Source organism: Capricornis sumatraensis, chromosome 7 (genome assembly GCF_032405125.1).
Source record: "Capricornis sumatraensis isolate serow.1 chromosome 7, serow.2, whole genome shotgun sequence".
In the NCBI taxonomy this organism is placed as follows: domain Eukaryota; kingdom Metazoa; phylum Chordata; class Mammalia; order Artiodactyla; family Bovidae; genus Capricornis; species Capricornis sumatraensis.
Genome location: NC_091075.1, coordinates 105,723,249 through 105,748,884, shown reverse-complemented (window position 1 = coordinate 105,748,884; position 25,636 = coordinate 105,723,249). Strand labels below are relative to the sequence as shown.

General features: G+C 48.3%; 1 protein-coding gene across 2 annotated transcripts in view; it reads right to left on the bottom strand.

Moving 5' to 3' along the window:
* CRMP1 (collapsin response mediator protein 1) overlaps positions 1-25,636 on the bottom strand; it is a 64,527-nt gene that overhangs the window by 12,299 nt on the left and 26,592 nt on the right. For both annotated transcript variants that reach the window (XM_068974857.1, XM_068974858.1), the window contains 7 exons: positions 23,083-23,267; positions 21,697-21,861; positions 14,793-14,854; positions 12,800-12,880; positions 7,122-7,190; positions 5,277-5,397; positions 2,146-2,302 (listed from right to left, as the gene is read on the bottom strand). In XM_068974857.1, coding sequence (XP_068830958.1) covers positions 2,146-2,302; positions 5,277-5,397; positions 7,122-7,190; positions 12,800-12,880; positions 14,793-14,854; positions 21,697-21,861; positions 23,083-23,267 — 840 coding nt within the window. The remainder of the gene's footprint in view (positions 1-2,145; positions 2,303-5,276; positions 5,398-7,121; positions 7,191-12,799; positions 12,881-14,792; positions 14,855-21,696; positions 21,862-23,082; positions 23,268-25,636) is intronic.

Sequence of the window (25,636 nt, the reverse complement as noted above, 5' to 3'; positions counted from 1 at the left end):
GTTTCTGTGCTGTGCCCAAGGGACAAAGTGCTATTTATTGATTTGTTGATTGCAACAAAGTGACACAAGCTCACTGGGTTTGCTCTTTCGTCCCTCAGGCATTGGAGAGAAAATACTTTGGGACTATGTGATGAGCCCCAAACTGGCATCTAAATCAATGGAATAAGTGGAGCGTTATTTTGTGATTTTCAATGAGGGCAGAGGCCAGCCTCTAGTTCAGAGCCCCAGGCATGTGAGCAATCTTCTGGACATACAAAAATACTTTCAGATGTGATATTCACTCATTTATTCAACAAAGGTATGTGGTCCTGTGTCTGGCACAGTCTTAGGCAATGGGGACGAACCTACAAGCAGAAAGAGACAAATGACTGTGTTCATTTGTTGACATTCCAGTGTGGGGTGGAGAAGTCAGAACATACAGTCTATCAGGAGAATGAGTATTAGGGTGTGTGGGGTAGCACTGGCGTTGCCATTTTTCAGAAGATGATTCAAACTCTCTCTTTAAGAAGAAATCTTCCAGCAAAGAGCAAATCGGAAGATGAGCAAGAAAAGAGTGCTAGGCAGGGGTAGAGTGAATGCAAAGGCCCTGTGGCACCATCCTGCCTGGGGTATATTTAGCTTGAGACCAGTGGGCTGAACCAGGGGAACCGAGGGGAGAGGAGGGCCTGGGAGGGCCAGGGAGTGTTAGTGAGGAGTGAAGGTCAGACCAGGTTCAGCCCTGTGGGATATTATGGGAACTTGCATTTCACTTTGAGAGGAAAGAACCCTGGAGGTCTCCTGGCCAAGGGATGGCTTGGTCTGATTAAAGTTTTAAAATTTCTCAGCATCTGGTGAGAACAGACTGCGATGCGATTAGGGTGTAGAAGGGGCCACATGGAAATAAAAGAGGCTAGTTGGGAGGTGAGAAATGATGGTCCTTGAGCCAGGATGGCTGCAGCCAAGGAGGAGGAAGTGGCCAGATTCCAGGACCTTTGATCCATGTCCTGCCTCCTCCTGAGATGGGCAAGATTTCGGGGGAAGCAGCTCCCTGGAGGAAGATCAGGGGTTTGTTTTGGACTTGGAACTGCCCATCAAACTTCAGGCTGCAGACTCTGAGTGATTGGATATGTATGTCATGGGCCGCTGCGTCCCTTTTAGGGAAAAGGAATTTGAATGCTGGGTACACAGCCTCACCCTCTTAAGGTTCCTGCTGATTAGAAGCTCCTTCCTATCCTCACCCATCAGGCAAACTCTTATGAATCCTTTAGCTCCAGGCCTGATGTCACTTCCTCTAGAAAGCTTTCCAAGCTTGCATCTCCACTTCCAGAACGGCTTGCACCCCTCACCACTTAGCCTTCTCCTGTGACCTCAAGTATTCTCGCCTCACACTGGAGGACAGCAGAGAAGGGACTGAAGCAGCTGTGCACCTACTGGGTGCAGGAAGCAGACCAGAATGCACTGGCTGCTGTGAACCCTGAATTCCAGGCCTTTTGCCTACACTACCTCACACCCAGCTCTGCAGCAGGTACTGTGTTCTCCCTACTCTGAGCCAACTGAGGCAGAGACATTACAGGTTAGCTGACACGGCCCGGGTGACACAGCCCATCAGGGTTGGGATCCTGGACTCACATTCCTAATTCTGTGTGTTTCCTAATGCACTGCAGTGCCAGGCACACAGAAGGTGCTTAAATATTGCTGAATGAATGGCAGGTGACCTATAAACTTGAACAGTTACTGATTAAAAGGCCTGAAAGTGTTAAGATGTTCAGTTGTGTCCGACTCTTCGTGACCCCATGGACTGCAGCCCGCCAGGTTCCTCTGTCCATGGGATTCTCCAGGCAAGAGAACTGGAGTGGGTTGCCCTTCCCTTCTTCAGGGAACCTTCCTGACCCAGGGATTGAGTTGGGTCTCCCGCACTGCACGCAGATTCTTTACTATCTGAGACACCACAGAAGCCCAAAAGGCCCGAAAGCGTGCTGTAAACTACGTGGAGTTTTGTTCTGAGGTCTCCCGGAGCGCCCCACCCAAGGTCCTCTCCTAAGTGTGTCTTAGGCAGTTGCACTCTCCCGCCCACCCGCTCAGCTCTGCGAACCCGCCCATCTGCCCAGCCCCGAGACCCCGCCCACCTGCCCAGCCCCAACACCCCAGCCACCCCAGGTTTCTCACCAGGCCAGTAGGGAGGTCAAGTAGTCAGGCGTGGTGGGGTCCGGGCTCAGGGGAGGGGAGGTCACAAAGGCCGCCGCCTTGGCCCAGTTCTTGCTCCAGTAATGGGTGCCATCCGTCCCCAGACTGGCAGCGATGGGCTCACCAAAAACGAGGGGGCCTTGGAAGGCAAACAGACACGCATGGTTGACAGTGGATGGTCTCTTGTGGGAGATGCTGATGCAGGAAAAGAGAATCTCAAAGGCCGGACAATGAGACTGGGGATAAATCACACCGGTCCTCTCCATCAGGCTTCACCACACACACCAGAGGCCCCGCCCCTGGCCACCAGGCACTCAGCACCTGCTGTCCCGCTCAGTGACCCTGTGGACCATCAATGTTTTCAGCACTTGGATCTGATCATTATCTGTTTACGATGGTCCGTCGAGGCACAGACACCTGATGTGCTGTCTTCGCATGGGTTCTGCCAAGAGCAGATATTCAAGTGAAAAATCGAGTTTAAGCGTTTTATCTGGAGGTGATTCCAGGAAACAACTCAGCGGGCACGGAGGACGGGACAGAGGCCGAGAGAGACGCCGAGGACAGGTGAGTGAGCACCCAGTCATGGCCATGGGCGCCCACAGCTTGGTGCCCTGAGGGCTCCAGGAGCCTCAGCTTCGTCTCACCATGCAGAGCGAGGGGACCAGGGTATGCAGCCACCAAGCCACTGCTGGGGGCTTCTTGCTGAGCACTCACTTTCCAGGGAGGGACCAGAGGAGTTTCTGCCAGAACAAAAACCCACGGGCAAAGTCTCAGGCTTAGCGAGAATTCCTGCAGCTGAGGAAGTGCCAAGGGGACTTGGGCCCACGGCTCTGTGGCATCTGCCCGGGGCCACGCTGCTGGCGAGTGGGAGGGAGGCTTTGGTCTCCAGCAGCCTGGCTCTGGGATGGTGCCACCCAACGGCAGTGGTGGGACTGTCCTGTGCCGAGCTGTCCGGGGGAGGAGCCACCAGCCACACGTGGCCCTGGAGCATGAGAAATAGGGCTTATGCCACTGTTACTTATTTAGCCGCTTAGCGGTGTCTAACACTTTTGAGACCTCCTTGGGATTTTCCTGGCAACATGACTGGAAGCAGGGTGCCATTCCCTTCTCCAGGGGATCTTCCTGACCCCGGGATCGAACCCATGTCTCTGAGTCTCTAGTGTTTGCAGGCAAACTCTTTACCACTGAGCCACCTGGGAAGCTACTAAAGAGCCAACTTAAAAACTGTATTTAAATTTGCTTCATTTAAACTGAAATAGCCACACATGGCTGGTGGTCACCTTATTTCTCAGCAGCTCCAGGGCCTGCAGGCATAGCTACACCAGCATGCTTACTGCTGCTTTTAAGCTCCTGTTACCGCTCTGAGCCGCAGTTTCCTCATCTTTAACCCAGAGGTGGTCCTCAGCAAGCTGCGCTGGCCTAGAGCGCTATCAACACCTCCACCAGTTAGCTTGCCCTTAAAATACTAAAACCAGGTATTTGGGGTTCAAAACTGCTCTGTTCCCAGACTTCCCTGGTGGCCCAGTGGTTAAGAATCAGCCTTCCAATGCAAGGGATGCAGGTTCAACCCCTGGTTGGGGAACTAAGATCCCACCTGCAGAAGGACAGCTGAGTTGCAACTAGTGAGCTCACGCACAATAGAAGATCTTGTAAGATGCAGCTGGGACCTCACACAGCCACACAAATAATTTTTTTTTTTTAAAAAGCTGCTGTTCCATATGAAAACCACCAGCCGCATTGTGGCTTTCAGGCATTTGGAGTTGGGGCTGGTCTGAAATGAGACATGCTGAAAGGGGGAGATACACACTAGACTTTGAAGATGGTACAGAAAAAATAACGCCAAATATCCTGTTGGTACTTTTATCTTAACTACAAGAGGAGTGAATATTTTGGACACATTAGGTGAAATATCTGGTTGACCAACAAGTTCGTTTCGATTTTTTTGTCAAATTTTATGGAAAAAAACTCAAGCTAACTTTTTTGGTCAACCCAGTAACATATATCATTAAAGATTTTTAAGACCAGAGCCACCTGCACTTTCCATGAAGGGTTCCTGTAAGAAGGGGGAGCCCTCCGGTACAGAGGGTGGTGGGTGCTGCCAGAGCTGTGTTGCTCCTACTGATTTTCACCTGGCCACCCCGTCTGACCCAGAGTTTCCGGTCAACCTCATACGACTCCCAAAGCGTGGATGGGGTGGACCTTGTCTGGGTGGCAAACGTCCTTGGTGAATGTCCACAAGGATCAAAGAGTCTAGCCACTGTCTCCGTGTGACATGAGCTACTGTCATTCTGTCTGTCTCCTCTGTCCATCTGTCATTCTCTCTCTCCCCATCTCTCTCGGCCTGATTTTGGGAAGGAAGGCTTCTCTGGGAGACCTTGCTCACTCTCGACCTGCTAGTTGTTGGGGGCTGTGGGCCTCAATCACAAGGCCTGGGCAATGCATTTGGACGCCTCCTCTGAGTCTCCTGGGGAAGGGCCGTTGAGCGGGTCAGTGGGTAAGTATTATGTCCACAAGTCTTAGAGCTGGAGGCGGACTTCCTGCCTCACTCCCCTGCTGTCCAGCACGGGGCTGTCCCCGAGACCCTCTGGCGTGTGGAACAACATCTTCCTCCTTCCCAACCTGCAGCTGAGGCTCTGTGTAGGCCCCACAGTGGAATCTGGGTGGATGTACCCTCGAGAGGCCCTGGATGGAGGACCCAGGATGAGGGGCCCAGAGAGAAGCAGAAAGAAGGCGGGGAGGACCCAGGAGCTGATGCAGCCCCAGCTCCATCACTGCCTTGATGTGAAACCCTGGGGAGAACTTGGAACTCCTCATACATGGTCTCATGTGACCCAGAGAAGGGATAATCACCTTAGCTACAAATGGAGAAAATGAGGACCAGAACACCACTTACCTGGGGCCTGTGGCACACCAGGAATCAAACCTAAAACCAACCACCCATCTGGCATCTGCCCACTGTCCAGCTCCCTTTTCAACCTGGCCTACGGAGCTCAGGCTGGGCACAGCTGGCAGAAGGTCTCTATCCTGGGCAAGAGCTCCACCAGTGAACCTGAACCTGCTGGACACGCCCCTTCCTCACACCCAGCGGAGATCCCGGGTGCTGGGCTGCGTACCTTTCTTCCTGGCCAGGGTGATGATGTCCGCCGCGCTCTTACTCATCACCTTGGTGATATACACAGGGCAGTTGATTCGGCCCGCGATGGTGATGGCCCGGAACACGGCCTCGGCCTCCAGCTGCAGACACAGCGAACACACAGGTCATGAGGGGAGGGGTGGGGGCACCACCCACCCTGAGCACCCAGGGCTCTTCCTGATCAGCCTTCCTCGATCTTCCTTAATGAAGTGTGGTCAGAGAGAAATCTATCGCATCAAGGGAGGAAGACACTGTAGATTTTTAAAAAGGAAGAAAAAGTCAGAGTGTGTTCAGCTAGAGGGTTGGAAGGCAGCACTGTGTTATTTGCATGCTTGGCAGTGCTCTGAACGCTCTGTCTGAAGTTCACCTGAGCGGAACAGGCCATCAGAAGGTCCCCACGCTGCTCACATGCTTGGTGGCGGCTGTTCAGTCACTCAGTCGTGTTTGATTCTCTGTGACCCCATGCAGCATACCAGGCTCCCCAGTCCTTCACCATCTCCTGGAGCTTGCTCAAACTCACATCCATTGAGTCATGATGCCATCCAATCATCTCTTCCTCTGTTGCCCTCTTCTCCTCCTGCCTTCAACCTTTCCCAGCATCAGGGTCTTTTCCAATGGGTTGGGTCTTCGCATCAGGTGGCCAAAATATTGGAGCTTCAGCATCAGTCCTTCCAATAAATATTCAGGGTTGATTTCCTTTAGGATTGACTGGTTTGATCTCCTTGCTGGCCAAGAGTCTTCTCCAGCACCACAGTTCAAAAGCATCAATTCTTCAATGTTCAGCCTTCTCTCTGGTCCAACTCACATGCCTGGAGGTAGTTATTTACAAAATTCCTGACATCAGGGAACACAGGTGTTCCCATACATTCCTTCCTTCATTCAACAACTATGTGAAACCACGTGCTATGAGGTTTGGTCTCTGTACTCCCTAGTCCAGTACTTCTTGAAAAAAAAAAAACACTGATGTTTTTATTGTCTTATTTTTAATTTCCAATCTGTCGGAGGCCCACACATGGCTGTGCCGCTCTTGGCTGGCAGGAAGCCCAAGCCACAGCCAGGTGCCAGGAAAGCAGCCACACCTAGAAGAGTCCCCATGGTGCTCACATGCCTAGAGTTGGTGGCAACGTAACATGCTACAAAGGTTTATAAACACTGTCTCTCTCACCAGAGACTGGGAACCCAGCTCATGGGCATGGAGCTCACGTTTGAAGCACTGGGCCAGTTCAGGAATCCTTGGGGTAAGGAGTCTGTGTGTTCGTGTGTCGTGTCCCATGTTCCAAACAGGCCAGCCCAAAGCGGAGATCAGGGAAGACCGCTAATGCTCTGATGAGACATCAGAAAATATGGGGCACCCATTCTGTCTGATGTTCAGTCAGCTTGCCTTCCTTCTGTCCCTGCTAAACACACACACAGAGGTGCGCCCTATCACTCACTCCTGGGGCAATCTGTCAAGTCTTAGAGTATAGCGGACAGGAGGCCTATGCAGAGGCAGTGGTTTGGAACTCGCTCTACCTGGGACATGGGGCTCCACTTTCCTGTCGTCAAATACCCTGAGTCCTTGGTTGGGATTCTGAAGTGTCCTTGGGGTCTTGGTGGGAAGTGTCTGGGCCCTGGGAGAGGCAGAGCCTTTCCCAACTCTTCTGATGGATCTGCAGCCCCCAGAGCTCCCGAGCCCCAGGGCAGACCCTGGAGAAGACCAAACGTGCTGAGATGCTCATACGGGAATGGGATGGGGCCGGGGGTTCTAGCCAGCTGTTCCAGCTGGAACAGCATCGGGGTAAGCTCTCAGCTATGTCAGAGTCACACCCAGCGGAGGCTCCTTTACCTCTTCAGGTCTGCTCAGAGCATGGCCCTCAGGACCCGTGATGCCCATCTCTAAGATCCGCTTCTGTTCCTACAAGATAAGAACGAATGAGTCAGTGATGGCAGAATGCCAGAGCCAGGAAAGGCCAGTCCTCCAACCCATTAGACGGATGGGACAGCTGAGCCCAGGAGGACTGGACCGTGTGGAGTCTAATGGCTGGGGACATCCACAACTTCTTTGGCCCCTTCACTCTCAGTGCCCACCTTCCCCCTTTGCGATGTCCCCATCCACAGGCGCTCTATTCAACCCCATGGGACCAGTGAGAGGAAGCAAGGTTGTAAGAAATGAGCCTCAAAGACCACCCTCCACTCTTCCAACTTCTAGGTCTCTGCTGCACAACAAGAGAAGGAAGCAGGTGGTGTGTGGGCGTGACATGGAGGCGGAAACCACAGAATCCTCAACTGGGCATCCAGTTCCAGAACTGAGCATGTGTGTGACTTTGGGCACACGGGTCACACTCTCGTGAGTCTCAGTCCTCTCTTCTTTCCTTTTGTTAAAAATTGAAGTATAGGTGATCTACAAGGTTGTGTTAGCTTTAGGTGTACAGTAAAGGGATTTATTGCAAGAATTAATGCTGAAGCTGAAACTCCAATACTTTGCCACCTGACGGGAAGAAATGACTCCTTAGAAAAGACCCTGATGCTGGGAAAGATTGAAGGCAGGAGGAGAAGGGGATGACAGAGGATGAGATGGTTGGATGGCATCACCGACTTGATGGACCTAAGTTTGAGCAAGCTCCGGGAGTTGGCGATGGACAGGGAGGCCTGGCATGCTGTGGTCCATGCGGTCGCAAACAGATACAACTGTGTGACTGAACTGAACTGAATCAGTTCAGTCGCTTAGTCATGTCCGACTCTGCGACCCCATGAACCACAGCATGCCAGGCCTCCCTGTCCATCACCAACTCCCGGAGTCCACCCAAACCCATGTCCATTGAGTTGGGTGGACTCAATGGATGCCATCCAACCATCTCATCTTCTGCCGTCCCCTTCTCCTCCTGCCCCCAATCTTTCCCAGCATCAGAGTCTTTTCAAATGAGTCAGCTCTTTGCATCAGGTGGCCAAAGTATTGGAGTTTCAGCTTCAACATCAGTCCTTCCAATGAACATCCAGGACTGATCTCCTTTAGGATGGACTGGTTGGATCTCCTTGCAGTCCAAGGGACTCTCAAGAGTCTTCTCCAACACCACAGTTCAAAAGCATCAATTCTTCTGCATTCAGGTTTCTTTATAGTCCAACTCTCACATCTATACGTGACCACTGGAAAAACCATAGCCGAAAGTGATTTAGTTATACACAAAAGGAAAAAACTGAATGAACTTTTGGGCCAACCCAATATATTGCTTTTCAGATTCTTTCTCCTTATAGGTTACTATAAAATACTGAGTAGAGTTCCCTATACTATACAGTAGGTCCTTGTAGGTTATCTCTTCTCTATATAATAGAATGTATATGTTAACCACAAACTCCTAATTTATCCCTCCCCCTCAACCTTCGCCTTTGGTAACCATACATTTCTTTTCTAATGTCTCTGCGTCTGTTTCTGTTTTGTAAATAAGCTTATTTGCATCATTTTTTAATTTTAGTTTCACATATAAGCCATTATCATATGATATTTGTCTTTGGCTTACTTCATTATTTCATTTAGTATAATCTCTAGGTCCACCCATGCTCGCTGCAAATAGCATTATTTCACTCATCTTTTCTTCACACTGGAAATAACAGCGGCTACAGCTGGAGTTGCTATAATGCATCACCAAGGTGGCAGATGAGAAATGTCTGGATGATGTATATACAATCTACAGTGTATACATATATGTGTGTGTATATAGTGTATATTGAGGGCTCTTGAATCATCACCCAGTTCTCATTCCCTCTACTGTAGCTTCATCTTTCTGGCACTTATCTTTCTAACAGAAAAGCTCAACCTCAAGCTGATACATGAAATGGTTCCCTGAGCTAACGGCCTAGATGCAAAGCCATTGGCTCCAAGGCTTCAAGATGTCCCCTCCTTAGGAATGCTTCAGCATCTCAACACTGATCTCTTTACATCGCCCAGATGTCAGCTGTGCTGCTGCTATTTTTAACTTCTCCAGTTTCTGTATCATATTCTGGAACACATTCCTATGAGAAGCCCCAGACCCTATCAACAATTAAAAAAATCGTAATTTTCAACTCTTCATTTATGGTTATTAAGCTTGAGTTTATTATAAGAACATAAGCTGGAAATGATTTCAAGATCCAACAGCTGGGGTGGATTTAAGTACAGAACGGGATAATGTCAACTACTGAAGATGATGTTTACAAGGCATTTTGTAAACTGTTTACAAAAAGATTTATGATACGGAGACATCCCTGTGAAAGACTGTTTAAACATCAGTTACTATTTCTGTTGGAAGGAAGGAAAGAGGAGAAAAAAGAGGGAAGACAAAAGATGAAATAAGGGGGGGGGTGCGGAAATGGATTACAAAAGGCTAGAGAAGGGTTTCTAGTTAAGGATCATGGCTGAATACTACCATTATTGTCACTGCATCCTGAAACTCCACTACAGTGATAGACACTGTACCCAAGAACCGAAAGAATGCAGAGATGTCAAAAATGTTTTGCAACTGGGGAAGCAGAGGTACAAAAGGTAACATATTTACTGGAGCTGAGAAAACTCAATCTTAAATCAGTAGCAAGAGATTTCCCTGGTGGTCCAGTGGTTAAGACTCTGTACTTTCAATGCAGAAGGACCAAGTTTGATCCCTGCTTGGGGTTTCTGCGTAGCTGTTGGTAAAGCATCTGCCTGCAGTGTGGGAGACCCAGGTTCAACTCCTGGGTCGGGAAGCTCCCCTGGAGAAGGTAATGGCAACCCACTCCAGTATTCTTGCCTGGAGGATCCCATAGACAGAGGAGCCTGGCAGGCTACAATTCATGGGACCGCAAGACTTAGCACTATCTTTCTTTTCTTTCTGGAGAACTTCGATTCTAGATGTTGCGTGGTGAGGCCAAAACACACACACACACACACACAACGGCAGCAAGGAAAGCTAAAAAGCCCCGTTTAAGAGCTGGGGCTCCAGAGGCTTCCCTGGTGGCTCAGCGGTTAAAAAAAAAAAACAACCTGCCTGCCAATGCAGAGACATGGGTTTGATCCCGGGTCTGGGAAGATCCCACATGCCATGAAGCATGTGTGCCACATGCTGAGCCTGCGCTCAGAGCCCAGGAACCACAATTACCAAGCCCATGTGCTGAAACTGCTGAAGCCCGTGCTCCGCAACAAGCTAAACCACCGCAATGAGAAGCCTGCAAACCACAACTAGAAAGTAGCCCCCGCTCGCCGCAACTGGAGAAAGCCCGTGCGCAGCTACAAAGATCCAGCACAGCCAAAAATAAACAAATCATTTTTAAAAGTATTAAGGTTCCAAACTCAACTTCTTTCACACATTTGATGAGACACAGGTTGGCACACCCTGGAAAAGTGGGTAACAGTAACTACAAAAGCTAAATGTATGTACCCAACCACCCAGGAATCCTACTCCTAAGTATTTACCAACAGAAATGCGAACATACGTTTCACAACAAACTGAACAAGAACGTTCAAGAAAACATTACAAACAAGAGTCCCAAATTTAAAACGATCCAAATATCTATCAGGGGCTTCCCTGGTGGCTCAGACAGTAAGAATCTGCCTGCAATGCGGGCAACCCAGGTTCGATCCGTGGGTTGGGAAGATCCCCTGGAGAAGGAAAAAGCAACCCAACTCCAGTATCCTGGCTTGGAGAATTCCATGGACATAGGAGTCCAGTGGGATATAGTCCATGGGGTCCCAAAGGGTCAGACACAACTGAATAAAAATAAATAGAAAAAAAAACTATCAACTGGAGAACAAATTTTGATCTATTCCTGCTGTGTAATTCTACACCATGATGAAAAAGAAAACTCTGTGCTTTAGGAAGCCATAGAGATGAATCTCACAGACCTAGGATTGAGCGAGGTCAAGCGAGGTCAAGCGAGGTCACTTTCTCCCTCACTTGGAAGGAAGCCGGCCCCCATGATGTAGCTGTCCATGTGTCAGAGAGCCAAGGGGGCCTCTGTCCAACAGTCAGCAAAGAATAGAGGCCATCGGTCTGATAGCTTGTGAGGAACTAATCTTAGCAACAACCCTCTGAGCGACGCTGGAAAGGAATTCTGCCCCCGACCAGCCACGAGACAACTGCACCCAGACCCAACACCTTCAGGGCAGCCTGTGAAAGACCCCGAGGTCAAAGACCCAGCAAGGCCACACCTGGACTCTCAACCCACAGGACCGTGACACAGAAGAAGTTTATTGTTTGAGGATGCTAAATTCGGGACGGGGGGATTGTTATGCAGCCACGAGAACTGAAACAGGTTTTGGTGTACAGAAGTAGGGTTTTACCATGAAAGCGAAAGTCGCTCAGTTGTGTCCGACTCATAGCGACCCCATGGACTATATATAGTCCATGGAATTCTCTAGGCCAGAATACTGGAGTGGGTATCCTTTCCCTTCTCCTGATGGCTCAGTGGGTAAAGAATCCACCTGCAGTGCCAGAGACACAGGAGATATGGGTTCGATCGCTGGGCCGGGAAGATCCTCTGGAGGAGGAAATGGCAACCCACTCGAGTATTCTTGCCTGGAGAATCCCATGGACAGAGGAGCCTGGCGGGCTACAGTCCAACAGTTCGCTAAGAGTCATGAGTGACTAAGCACACACGCACACATATACACTACTTAGCGTGGCATTAATTACTTTCACTGGATGCATCCAAATCTTCTATCTTGATTTGTGGCATCATGATTAACCCAGCCCTTCCCCCGCAGGAGACGACGTGACCCTTCTGATTTCCTCCTCTTCTTCCCCATCCAATCAATCATGAGTCTTGCAGAGAGTGCGCTCCTCCTCTACCGTACTCTTGCCCCTTCCACCCGCCTCTGTATCCTCTCTTCATCTCCTATGAGTAAATCCTAACCGGTCAACCTGACTTTACTCCATACCCATCAAATTCTCCACCTCATGGCCAGAATGATCCAAATGAGTTCATGTCTCACTTTACCCAAAACTTTTGCACGACCACATCTGCTACATGTCCAACGCTGAGCTTTGCACACACAGTATCACTGACCCTCAGATAAAGAACAGGAGCTTTCCTGGGGTGGAGCTCCCTGCCCCATGTCAGAGGGCCAGGAGATCAAGGAGGCTGGGCTGGAACTCTGCTGCTAGCCTGCGCTCTGTCCACTATCCCTGCTCCCAAAGCTCCTAAGTCACGGAGGAGGACGGGCAACTCCAGTTTCCACGTCTGTTGCCTCTGGGGTCCCCTAGGTGTGCCAAATGCAGTTTCTTTCAGATCTTCATTTACTGCTCATGCAAACTCTCCATGGTTCACAGGGCAGTCATGTTACCCCGACTGTACAGGTGAGAAAACTGCAATCCAAGAGTCACTATGGCCTGCCAAAGGACACGCTGCAGACAGTGTGTGAGTGAGTCACACCCAGTGTCTGACATGCCACCCAGCTCTTGGCTTGACCCTTCATGCCTAGTGACCTGGCTGACTAATGCCTCCACCCTCTCTTCTCATAGGCTTTACAACAAGGAGAATGAGACTGAGGTGGAAAGCCTGGGAATTCAGACCACTCACCTGAGCTATCAAATCGCCATTTTCTGCGTGGACCAGGATCACAGCTCCCAGCCCCTTAAGGAAGGTGAAGGCTTCATAGAGCTAAGGAGAGATGAATGGGGGTTGGGGTAAGATAAAGATATCACAGCACAAGCATTTGCAGACTGCCCTTATTGCTCACACACACAGTCATCCACCTGCCGGGATGGTCCATCCACATCAATGGAACACATTGCTCAACAAGTGAGCACTGGAAAAGATCTTCCCTTAGCCCTACACCCTCCAGATCCAAAAGCAGGAAGTTAAGGTGGGGGGGGGGGGTGGCAGTGGTGGGGCATAATTGATAAAAACCACACCAAGGCATGATTATGCCCACAAGTATACCCACGCAGGCCTTTCATTTCCTTTGTGGCTTTGCTTCTTTGAAGTATGTAGTTGTCAATGGGGACAAGTGCAGCTGAGCAGTTTACTGAAATTGTATAATTAAACCCGCTGAGCCTGTATTGCAACCACCACCAATCACAGGAAATGTGTACATCTTTACAAAAATTCCATCCCATGTCATCTTACAAATCAGTGTACTAGGGGGGACCAAGTCCTTTAATAACTCTAATGCCCAGATCACAAATATCCTGCCAAGCATCACCTGATTTAGCCAATCCAGGTCCTGCCCACACTGCCCACCGGCCTCTTACAACCCACAAAGGATCTGTGGTCAGACAGTTGTATCTGGAGAGGACCAGAGCCACATGTTCCCTCCCTTTGCCAATCCCAACTTTGTCCTCATTGCATATAAGACCTCCCTCACCCAGGATGTGTGCTCTTAGGGGTAGACAACAGGTGATGGAGGCATATGGAGCCATGGAGCACTTTTGAGGACCCACCCCCTGAATCTGCTAAGCTCCATTTCTAACCAGGGCTTCAGTGAAACAGACATTCGAATGAAACAGATGAAAATGTCAATTATGCTAGAGAAACACACACTACTTTTTCCATGAAACTGAACGTACTTTTAGCCTTTAGGATGCCTTTGATGGTTGCATCAAAGGTTTCCAGGACATCCAGGGGTAAGTTATATCCTGTCTATTTTGAAAGGGAAAACATGGGTGCTTCCTCCATTGCACATGAAACCCCACGGTGATCATGACAATCTGCTTATTAATACCCAAAAGGCACCTGCTGTGTGCCAGGCTCTGCCCTAGAGCTTTACTTGTACAGAATCATTTAATCCTCCACAACCTCTCTTAATGGCAAGTGCAATCAAGAGCCTAAAGCACAGAGAGGTTAGGAAATCTAGCCCCAGGCTACACAGCAAAGTCGGGGCTTGCTGTCAAGCAGTCTGGCTCCAGCATTCATTTCCTTTGGCACCACACTGCCCCACCTTTTTAACAAGCAGAGGGCAGAGCGATAATAACAAAACCAAACCAGGGGTCCTAGTAGTGAAAGAAGGCCTGGGGCCCAATAAATTGTAACCCACGAGATCTGTACTCCTCAGAACACCATCTTCCTTGACTCAACTCATCCACATAACAATTGTTTGAGGTTGACAGGGCCAGCGGCGATCATGCTGTACAGATGAGGAAACTGAGAAAGGACGTGACTTGCAAGTGACTGGAGGAACAGCCAGGCCCTGCTTCAAGTCAGAGACCTAAGGAAATGGTCCCCAAACTCGCTTGAGCCCCAGAATCAGCGGCAGAGCTTTCGGGTCATACAGATTCCTGAAGTCTAGCCCTCAGCATCTCTGATGGAATCTGAGAGTCTGTGTTTTTAGTGAGCTCTTTACATGAGGCTGAGGACGAGCTGAGTTTGGGAACCACCATGCAGGGGCCCCCACTCTATGCCACTCTAGCTGGAAAGGAATACAGGGTGATGACTGACAGTTCGGTGTCAGAACCAGGACTTGAACCCAGGCCCTTCCTCGGCCTGCTCTGACATCTCCCCTGCCCTGCACTGCCTTCCTGACAAGGCAGGTCTATTCCTGCCCCGGGGAGGTGGAGGGTGTACGAGGACCTACCTGGCTATCGGACATTTGGTAGAGATCCTTGTAAGCCATGTAGACCTGGAAGGAATTGACTCCTGTTTCAAGACACAAAGAGAGCAAAAAATGCATTTAAGAAAAAAAAGAACATGCCTTGCCGGTAAATCAATAAGCACAGTACAGAGTGGTAACAACCAAGTTGGAAGGGTGCCATCAGAATTCACAGCAGGGGCATCTAAGCTAGCCTGGGGGCAGTGGATGAGGGTCAAAGGGGGCCTCCAGGGAAAGTCACATGTCAGCTGAGTCTGAAAGAGCAGGAAGAGGAAGGGGAAGAGGAAGAAGGGGACTGGGGGAGGGGCGGAGGGAGAATGAGGGGGAGGGGAGGGGGAAAGGGAAGGAAGAGGGAAGGGGAGGGGAGCTACCTGGGCTGAGAGGGAGGGGTGTGCGTGGCACAGACTGAAGGAAGGATAAAAGTACATTAGATGTGCAGGTGCTACAAAGTGTCCTGTGTCAGAAGCAGAAAGATCATGTGCTTTTAAGAAAATTCCCTTACGCTTTTTCATTCTGGTAAAATATACGAAACAAAATCCAGCATCGTAACCATTTTAAAGTGTACATTTCAGTGGCATTCAGCGCATTCACGATGGTGTACAGCCATCACTATTGTCTAGCAGGACATGTGCTTTTAAAGCAAGGGCATGACACGATCAGACTTTTTTGTCCCAGAAGGACTCTTCTGGAAGGATGGGTGTGCAGAACAGCAGGAAGACATGAAGGCGAGTTGGAAGACGCTGAAGGCAAAAGGGACACGTGAGGTGAGGCTCTGAACCAGGGCAGGAGCTGCAGGGATGGAGAGGGACTGAGAATGTGAAAAGGCTGAAATGACAGGATTTACTGTGCAGTCAGAGGTGGGGGAGCGGGGAGGTGGGGAGAGGACTGCTCCTAATACACCTTCAAGGGGCCCGAGACCCAGGGATCATTATCTCACCTTCCACACCCACACGTGCTGAAAAGAGCCAACTCACTGGAAAAGACCCTGATGCTGGGAAAGACTGAGGGCAGGAGGAGAAGTGGGTGAGAGAGGATGAGATGGTTGGATGACTTCACTGACTCAATGGACATGAGTTTGAGCAAGCCCTGGGAGATAGTGAAGGACAGGGAAGTCTGGTGTGCTGGAATTTGTGGGGTGGCAGAGGGTCGGACACAACTTAGCAGCTAAACAACAACAAACAGGTAAAACCACAGTGAAAGGTAAATTCACAGCCTTAGATGCTTCACTATTTTCGGAAAGAGAGGAGAAACGTATCGATTGAGTAAACTTCTACGATCAGTTCAGTTCAGTCACTCAGTCCGGAAATTCACCAGAAATTAGAAGTAAACAATACAAATACAAAAACAGAAATAATGAATTAGCAGAATTGATAAATATGCCTTAGAACTGGCTCTGGTGAGTGGGTGGATGGGGGTAAAGCTGTCTCAGATTCGCTTTCGTCCAAATCATGACAGAGCTGACTCATTTTAAATGGAAAATTTCTTTAAGTTAATTCTTAAAAATTCAAAGTAAAAAGCAAACAACCAACATGGTGAACATATCTGCAACAAACTAAACAAAATTTCTTTTTTCAAAACCTCTTATTTAAAGAATATCGGCCAGGAGTTACTTCTGGGCAAGGAGGGAGTTTTGACTACAGTGGGGACCAATGAGAAGTTCATCACAGAGGTCTTTGGGGCAAAGTTCTACTTCTTGCCTGGAAAGGGTAATCTTATAATTCATAAAGTCACATTTTTTTCTTCTGTGGTTTTCTGTATGCTTCATTTCATAGGTAAAAAAAAGATTAAAATAAAAGCAATAAAGCAAAAAAAGGCAAACAATTTTTAGACAACTTTTTTTAGTTGGCTAACAAAAATAAACACGATTTGGTCTTATCAAAGTAATTCAGATGGAAACCTCAATACTGTACATTTTAGAATATGCTGCTCAATGCTAGTGAATAAGCATCAAAATGAGCCCCTCTTTCATAACAAGTGACAGTAACATTGGCACCACCAATTTGCACCCACTTAGAAAACCAATCCGTACCAAGAGTTGTGTTTCAGTATCTTTGGCCCAATAATTCTACCACTAGCGGCAGAGCTTTGGGAAATACAGTCAGCCCTGTTACTCAAAAACCTCCCAAATTCATGAACTCCATCATCACAGTCCTCCTCTAAGGAGGCTGCAAGGAGCACCAATGCTAAAGGATGATACTGAACACCTGCTGAGCCATCAACCCATTCATAACACCCTCCAGTTCTCAGAACCGTCTTACATTTTTTAGCAAATAGCCTTCCCATATCCAACCAGTACCCTTGGAAGCAGCCATGTTCATACCACGTGGCCACAGATCACAGATGGCTGGTCCAGGGCTGGGCATCTGACAGATGCTGAGCTGAGCCAGGGGGAGGGACTGAGGCCAAGTGACAGCAAAGGACATCTGACTGGTCTTTGAAACAGATGTCCACCCAGACAAAGCGTGGGCTGTTGTATTCCACTGCGGGGACTACGGAAATAGAGAATGCAGGTCAAGGGTAGGAGGAGGGCAGGGCTGGCTCAGACAGAAAGGCAGGGATGAGCACAGGGAGCCTTCCTGGCATGGCATGGATGTATTCATGGATCGCTGAATACACGTCTCTGTCACTAAAGGAAAGCTGCTTTGTTTAGCATAAGCCAAGCTCTGGAGTGAGTCTCTTGCTTGTAATCAAACATAGGGAGGCTGATATCTATATTGGTGAAGAAAAACTGGATTCATCAACAATTAATAGGTTTCTTGGCTGCAAGACTTACAGATTTTTACATGATTTTTACAAACACAACTCGATACGGATTAGTTTTCCAAGTGGGTGCACACTGGTTGTGCCAATGTTACTGTCACTTGTTATGAAAGAGGGGTTCATTTTGATGCTTATGTGCATTAAGAATATTCGAGAAGAGAATGAACAGGGAGCATTTCTGAAACTTATGAGAGCCCAGAAGCCCTTTCTCAGGGAATATTCATTATCTCACCCATCAAATATTCACTGAGTATGGACTGTGGGCTAGTACCATTCTAGAAGCTAGAGATACAGCTACGAAGGAGGCAGGAAGGATCCTTGTCTATATTCTAGTAGAAATAAGCCGTGAACAAACAAATAAATGAGATAATTTCATGTAAAAGCAGGAGGCAGGAAAGGCTGGTAAATACTTTAAATGTTCACAAAACTTTTGCAACAACCTTTCTCAAGAGGTAGAATCTATTTTCTCATTTCTTAAATGTGGGCTGTCTTGAGACTGACTCTGAACAGTAGAATGAAGCAGAAGTGTGAGTGGACACATTCCAAGCCTGGGCTCAGAGGGCTTGCAGCTCCATCAGCCTCACAGAGTCAGCATGGGAAGAAGCCTATGAGAGCTGCCGGGGAAGGGAGGGTGCAGAGAGCCATCCCAGGCAGCCCCACCTCCCAGCTGGGGCCTAAGGCATAAGTAAGCCACATGTGGGCAGCAGAACCGCCCAGCTGAGCCCAAACCAAAGTGCCTTTCCACAGAGCTGTGCACAAATAATAAATGTTGCTTTTTATTTGTTGTAGTAAAATACACCTCACCTAAAACTTACCATCTGCACCATTTTAAGTGGTTTAAGTACATGCACACTGCTGCGCTTCCATTTCAAAACCTTTCATTTTGGCAAAACTGAAACTCTATCCCCATTAAACACTTCTGCTTCATTGACTATGCTAAAGCCTTTGACTGTGTGGATCACAACAAACTGAAAAATTCTTAAAGAGATGGGAATATCAGACCACCTTACTTGCCTTCGGAGAAACCTGTATGCAGGTCAAGAAGCAACAGTTGGAATCAAACATGGAACAACAGACTGGTTCCAAATTGGGAAAGGAGTATGTCAAGGCCGTATATTGTCACCCTGCTTATCTAACTTATATGCAGAATACATCATGTGAAATGCCAGGCTGGATGAAGCACAAGTTGGAATCAAGGCTGCTGGGAGAAATATCAATAACCTCAGATATGCAGATGACACCACCCTTATGACAGAAATCAAAGAGGAATTAAAGAGCCTCTTGATGAAGGTGAAAGAAGAGAGTGAAAAAGTTGGCTTAAAACTCAACATTCGAAAAACTAAGATCATGGCATGCAGTCCCATCTCTTCATGGCAAATAGACAGGGAAACAATGGTAACAGTGGCAAGCTTTATTTTCTTGGGCTTCAAGATCACTGCGGATGGTGACTGCAGCCATGAAATTAAAAGACTCCCTTGAAGAAAAGCCATGACGAAGCTAGACAACATATTAAAAAGCAGAGACATTGCTTTGCCAATAAAGGTCCATCTAGTCAAAGCTATGGTTCTTCCAGTAGTCATGTGTGGATGTGAGAATTGGACCATAAAAAAGGCTGAGCACCAAAGAATTGATTTGTTTCGGATTGTGGTGTTGGAGAAGATTCTTGAGAGTTCCCTAGGACAGCAAGGAGATCAAACCAGTCCATCCTAAAGGAAATCAACCCTGAATATTCTTTGGAAGGACTGATGCTGAAGCTCCAATACTTTGGTCACCTGATGTGAAGAGTCGACTCATTAGAAAAGACCCTGATGCTAAAAAAGATAGAAGGCAGGAGGAGAAGGGGATGATAGAGGGTGAGATGGTTGGATTGAATCACTGACTCAATGGACATGAGTTTGAGCAAGCTCCAGGAGATGGTGAAGGACTGGGAAGCCTGGCGTGCTGCAGTCCATAGGGGAGCAAAGAGCCAGACATAACTGAGCGACTGAACAACAGCAAATTAGACACCAACTCCGCACTGCCCGTCCCCCCAGGCCCTGGCAACCACCTTTGTACACTCTATGAACTGGATGACAACAGGCCCCTCCTATGAGCCCAGCCAAACAGCATCTGCCTTCCTGTGACTGGCTTATAATGTCCTCAAGGCTCACCCACGTCATAGCAGGTGTCAGAATTCCCTTTCTTTTCAAAGCTGAATGACGCTCCATTTTACGGATGGACAGCATTTTGTTTATCCAGTCATCCTCTGATGGACATTTAAGTTGTTTCCTTTTTTGAATAGAGAATTAACACCAAGCTTAGACCAGGGGTCTCACCCTGATACCAGAGCTCTGGTGCTGAGATCATTGGGTGAGCCTCAGAGAGGTCAGCTTGGTGACATGCACAGTATCATATAGCCAAGAAGTATGAGGGCAGGATTCAGATCCAGGCAGCCCAACTTCTGGGATCTTTTTACATCCTGGACTGTGATTCTGTATACAAAAAAGTGTGTGACTCACAGCAACTTCAGTGAAGGGATAAAACTATCTGGATATAGAAGTTCAGACTTATAAGACCCAAACTGGTAAATAAGCAAGGAACACCATCAGATGTTCACATAAAGGAAAAGCGTGCACAAAATGTTTAACATAATTAGCGGTTGAAGCATTGTAATGTTCAACAGTAGAGTGACTTTTATTCATCAAATTAGCAAGGATTTCATAGAAGCAATAACACCCAATGGTGCAAACATGCAGGGAGTGAGAGACATAGGGCAGTGGGCATGCAAGTGGGTGCATTTCTGTGAAAAGCAATTTGGAAATAAGTGTCAGGCTTTTGAAAAAAGTTAAAACTTTGACCCTGTAATGCCATTTCTGAAAATCTAAGGAAATAATTAGAGATGCAAACAAATGTTTATATACAAAGGTATTCACCAAACACAATTTACAGTAAAGCAAATGGAAAACCTAAGTGCCCAATAAAAAGGAAATAGCTAAGCAAATTGGCCATTACATTGTATGTTACAAGTCATTAAAAAGTTATTAATGAAGAGTAATGATTGTTCATAAAATGTTAAGTGAAAAAAGAAGAATTCCAAGTAACTGCTACTGTATAACTATATAAGGAGAAAACTGTCTAAAAAGGGAATGGAAAGCAATAATCTTTAACATTGATAATAAGTGGTGATTTGGGGGTAGGACCAGAGGGGAAACTTTTATTTTCCTTCTCTTGATTTTCTTTTTTTGTATTGTGGTGATGATATTTTATAAGAAAACACAGCATATGTATTTTAAAAATTGAAAGTACCCCCCTTTCTCTCCTTGAAGCATCTCATTTATCTAAGGCTGTCTCTTCAGAGAGCCTCAAAATTGCCCCCCTTTCTGGAGGGACCACTCATATCTGGTTTACTCTGTTCTCTTCTCTGCTTCTGTGGGTCTTCAGTTCAGTTTATCTTCATTTGGTGTAACACACACTGTAAGGTACCCACACTGTGAAGGGACAGCCTGTGTGAGCCCACACAGAGGAGGGCCAGGTTGGACATAGAGAGGCACAGACATGATCCCCTCTGATCATAAGCTCAGAGTTTAACAGAAGAGCCAGACAGACAACAAGGGTCCTTCAATCCAAAACACAAAGCAAAAGCAATGGAAAAGGTGTGCCAAACAGGCCCCAGTAACCTGCTATGGATATTCAAGGGATAAAGCAATTCTGATCAGAGAAATCAGAGGAGGTGATAGTTGAGCTGGGTATCAGAGAGAAGAAAGGGCATCCCTGGATGCAGATATAGCAGTACCAAGAACAAAGACCCAGCAGTGTAGCAGGTTTCAGGGGGTGGCATTCAGGATAATAAACACCCAGATGAGTGTAGTGGGGAGAGAGAAAAGTGAGGCTAGGTCAGTGGGGGCCTTGTGTGCAGGCTCAGGAAATCAGGCTTTTTTCTATGAACAGAGGGACTCTCCAAAGGATCTGAAGGAGAGGAAGACAGACTCTTTAAGGAGGGTCCAATATTTCCACTGTTGATGTGGCAGGGCAGAGCTCACAGCTGGGCTCAGCACAGATGCAGTTAAAGAGGTTCGTAACTCCACAAACCAGACCCACCAAAGATACGATGATTCCAGAACTGTGCCCCACTTCCGGGGCTGTAACTGACCTTTGTCCTGCACCAGGACCTCGAGCTCCTCCCGAACGCCATCGTACCAGCTGGTGATGTCCACGTGGAGGGAGTAGTCACAGCAGGATTTGGTGTCTGCTGCTTCATGCCATTTCTCAAAGGAGGTCAGCAGGCTGGACCCAGGTTCAGGAACAACATGGTCAACTGGGACAGAAAAATATCACATCCCAAGAGGCTCAGGACCCAAGCTGTTCCAATGGCAGCCTCTTCCCTGCCATCATCATCACCACCACCTCCAATATCAGCATAACTACTGCGACCATCCCTTATCCCCCCATCGCCATGATCATCACCACCACTTACACCATCCAGACCAACATCCTCAGCATCACCATCCTCTTCATCACTCTCACCATCGTCAACATCAATACTGTTACTGTCATCACCATCATTATCAAAATCATCAGCAGGGAAACGGTCACCACCATCTCAGTGTTCATTGCCACCACCACTGTTACTGTAATCTCATCTTCCTCCTCATCACCATCGTTATCATGACTGCTTATTGAATGCTTACAGTGTATCACATACTGCCACAAAGGCTTTACATAAATTACCTAATAAAATCCTCACAACTACCCTGTAAAGTGAGTATAAATACCCTCACGTGGCAGATGAGGAAACTGAGGCTTAAAGAAGGTGAAAAACGTCCAAGGTCACAAAACTAGTAAGCAGTACAGAGAAGATTCCCAGAGTCCAGTCAGCTATAAAGACAGGACTGTTTCCTGTGACTCCATGTTACCTTCTTGGGCATAGAATGCAAAGGTGAAAAGGACTTAAAAGAATATGAACTTGACCATCCCTTTTTCAAATAAAGTCTTAGATGTAAAGCCTATCAATGGGGAGACATCTGTCTTTTAAACCACACTGGGCTCTGCACATCCCTCTGTTCCCGCCCTGTTTCTAACATCCACCCTTCACAGCCATAAAGAGCAGTATCTGCTACCCAACCCCTGTCACTCCTCCACCCATGTAGAGCATCAAATTAGCCTTTGCTAATTTGCCTTTCCAGTCCTTACTCTACATGACCTCTCAGGACATGTCAAATCACTCTCTCCTTCTTTAAACTTACTCCTCCGTGGTTTCCATGGCAACGTGATTTTCAAAGTTTGGAAACATTGTACTATGCGTCATTATCACAGCAGCAATACTGACACAATCACTTCCCAGCTGTGAAAATTTCAGCAGCTTATCTCTCTGAGCCTCTGCTTTCCCAATGGTCATAACAACACCTGCCTCACTGATTCTAAAACTTTAGCCTTCTGCACACTGTGTACCCAGAGCAAAGAGCCTGATGTTGCTCACGATGCTGGGGCTTTGAAAGAGAAGTAGCAGCCTATGGCCTAAAGCAGGGGTACGACTCACTGATCATTGTGGTCCCGCCCACCAGCGCTGCTTTGGTCCCTTGGAAGAAGTCGTCAGCAGCCGTCATCCCCTGGAAGGGCTTCTGCAGGTAGGTGTTGACATCAATACCTCCAGGAATAACCATCCGCCCATTGGCCTCAATGGTCTTCACTCCACCGGGAACAATTAAGTTCTCCCCTATTTGCCTGGAAATAGACAACAAAGACAGACTTTGGTTCTGAAAACAAGTGGCTGCCAACTGTGCAGTTTCAGTTCCATGAGATAAACATTTCTGAGGCAAGTCCCACCCAGGGCACCAGGTGGACAGAGAAAACTCAGGCAGGGTCCCTGCCCTCCAGGGGCTCACAGTCTAGTGAGGAGGAGAGACATATAAGAAGACGTTTATTACAACCCAGTTCACACTGGGGGATGTGGAGCACAAGGTGGGCCATTTCATCAGCCCTGGTGATCTGGGAGGGCCTCCAGGGGGAGGCAGGGGCAGAGCTGAACCCAAGAGCAGTGAGACCAGCATTGGCCTTAAGTGGGAAAGCGTTCTCTGAACAGCTTGTCACTCAAGAGTACTTCATAGTCTCTTGGAAACTGCCTGGGGGACACAGAGATGAGCAATGGCAGGGGGACACAGTGACAAGACCCCTTAGCTCTGCAAGTCCTCAAAGGCAAGGCTATGGAGTGAACTCTGACAGTCCCAAATCTGTATGTTGAAGTCCTAACCCCTAGCCCTTCAGAATAAGACTATATTTGCAGAGAGGTCATTAAGGTACAACGAGGTCACTAGGGTGGGCCCTGACCCAACATGACCAGTATTCTCATGAGCAAAGAAGATTAGGACACAGACATGTACAGGGAAGACCACATGGGAACACGGAGAAGACAGGCATCCCAAGCCTCAGAAGAAACCGACCTACCCACACCCTGATCTCAGACATCCAGCCTCCAGAACTGGAAGAGACAAGTATCTGCTGTTAAACCTCCTCATCTGTGGACTCTTATGTCAGGCCCAGCAAACTGATACAGACATGCAATCCCCATAGAAAACAGTTGTGAGCACCGGCCTCAGGAAAGCTGCTTAACCATCAGGCATTAACACCGTAAAACCTGCCATGAGGGAGTCACACCGAGGGTGGCAGGGCTTTTCTAGATAGACTGACCAGTCCTTCCATTCCCCACGTGCTTGCTGCCTGCAAACGACCTCGAGAAGGGGGGCAAATTCCAAAAGTTGGGGAAGGAGGAAGAAGAGCCTAAGAATCTCAAAGCCTTGCTCCTGTGGCATCTATCGGCTGTGCCTTGTGTGCTGGCACCAGAGTCAGGAGATGTATCTAGGGGCCAGTGGAGGGACAGGGTCGGGGGTGGGTGCAGAAAGACCAGGACAGATTCAACAGCCTCCATGGCCAGCGCCCGCCTGAGACCACAAGCAATGCTTATTTAAAACAGAAATCCAGGGGCTTCCCTGGAGACTCAGTGGTAAAGAACCCGCCTGCCAATGCAGGAGATTGATCCCTGATCCGGGAAGATCCCACGTGCCGTGGAGCAGCTAAGCCCATGCAGCACAGCTACTGGGCCTGTGCCCTCGTGCCCAGGAGCCCAACTACTTTGCCCGCAACTACCGAAGCCTAACACCCTAGGGCCCATGGTCCACAAGAGAAGTCCCCGCAGTGAGAAGCCCCCACAATGACACCAAGAGTAGCCCTTGCTCGCCACAACTAGAGAAACGCCGACGCAGCAGTGAAGCCCCAGCACAGCCAAAAGCGCATAAATAGAAGTTTCTAAAAAGAGATCCAGTTGTGCTGAACTGTTGGGATCTGGCCCCAACATTAGTTTCTCTAAGTTATCTAAAAACATCAGTAATGAAGACGCAGGAAAATGTTGCTTCAGTGACCACAAAAGTCAGGTGCCAGAGTCCACACACAGGAGTAGAAGCAGAAGCTCCTTGATCTTCTGGACTCCTGGGCTGGCTGCTTGGGGCACAGAGGTTACCGGGCTTTATGTGGGGGGTCTTCCAACAGAAGTGGAGCATCACACAGTTTGCCCTGAAAATGGAAATGGGTCTAGTCCAAGCACTGTGGCCAAGGCCATGGTGAGCCCCCAGGAAATGTCAGCATATCTGCCAATTTCACCAGCACAACAACTGCAGCTGCTGCTGCTTCTAATCGCCAATCCTCCTCCCTCTAGAATTCCCATCATCATGTAGAGAATCCTGCCGGGTCCAATCTCCTCACTGCCCATTTCCAAGATCATGGACGATGCCAGGAGCTGAAGGGAAGGGGGTTCAGGGAAGTCACCCCCGAGCCTTATAACTGCTATTGTGCACTGACCATAGAAGACTTTTCTAAGGTCTCATTCACGTTCACACCAATTATTAAAGATGACAGGGTGATGTTCAGAATGTGCACCACTCACAAAGGAACAGGCACAGCCCAATCAGAACGAACACGTACACAGACACCTCAGCACAGCCTTCCAGTGGGAACCAGTGGAGTCACAGCCCAGTTTGATCCTGGTCTGTGTGATTTGGCTGCCACACCGCAGCGCCAACAAGGCCTACCCTTCAGGGCCA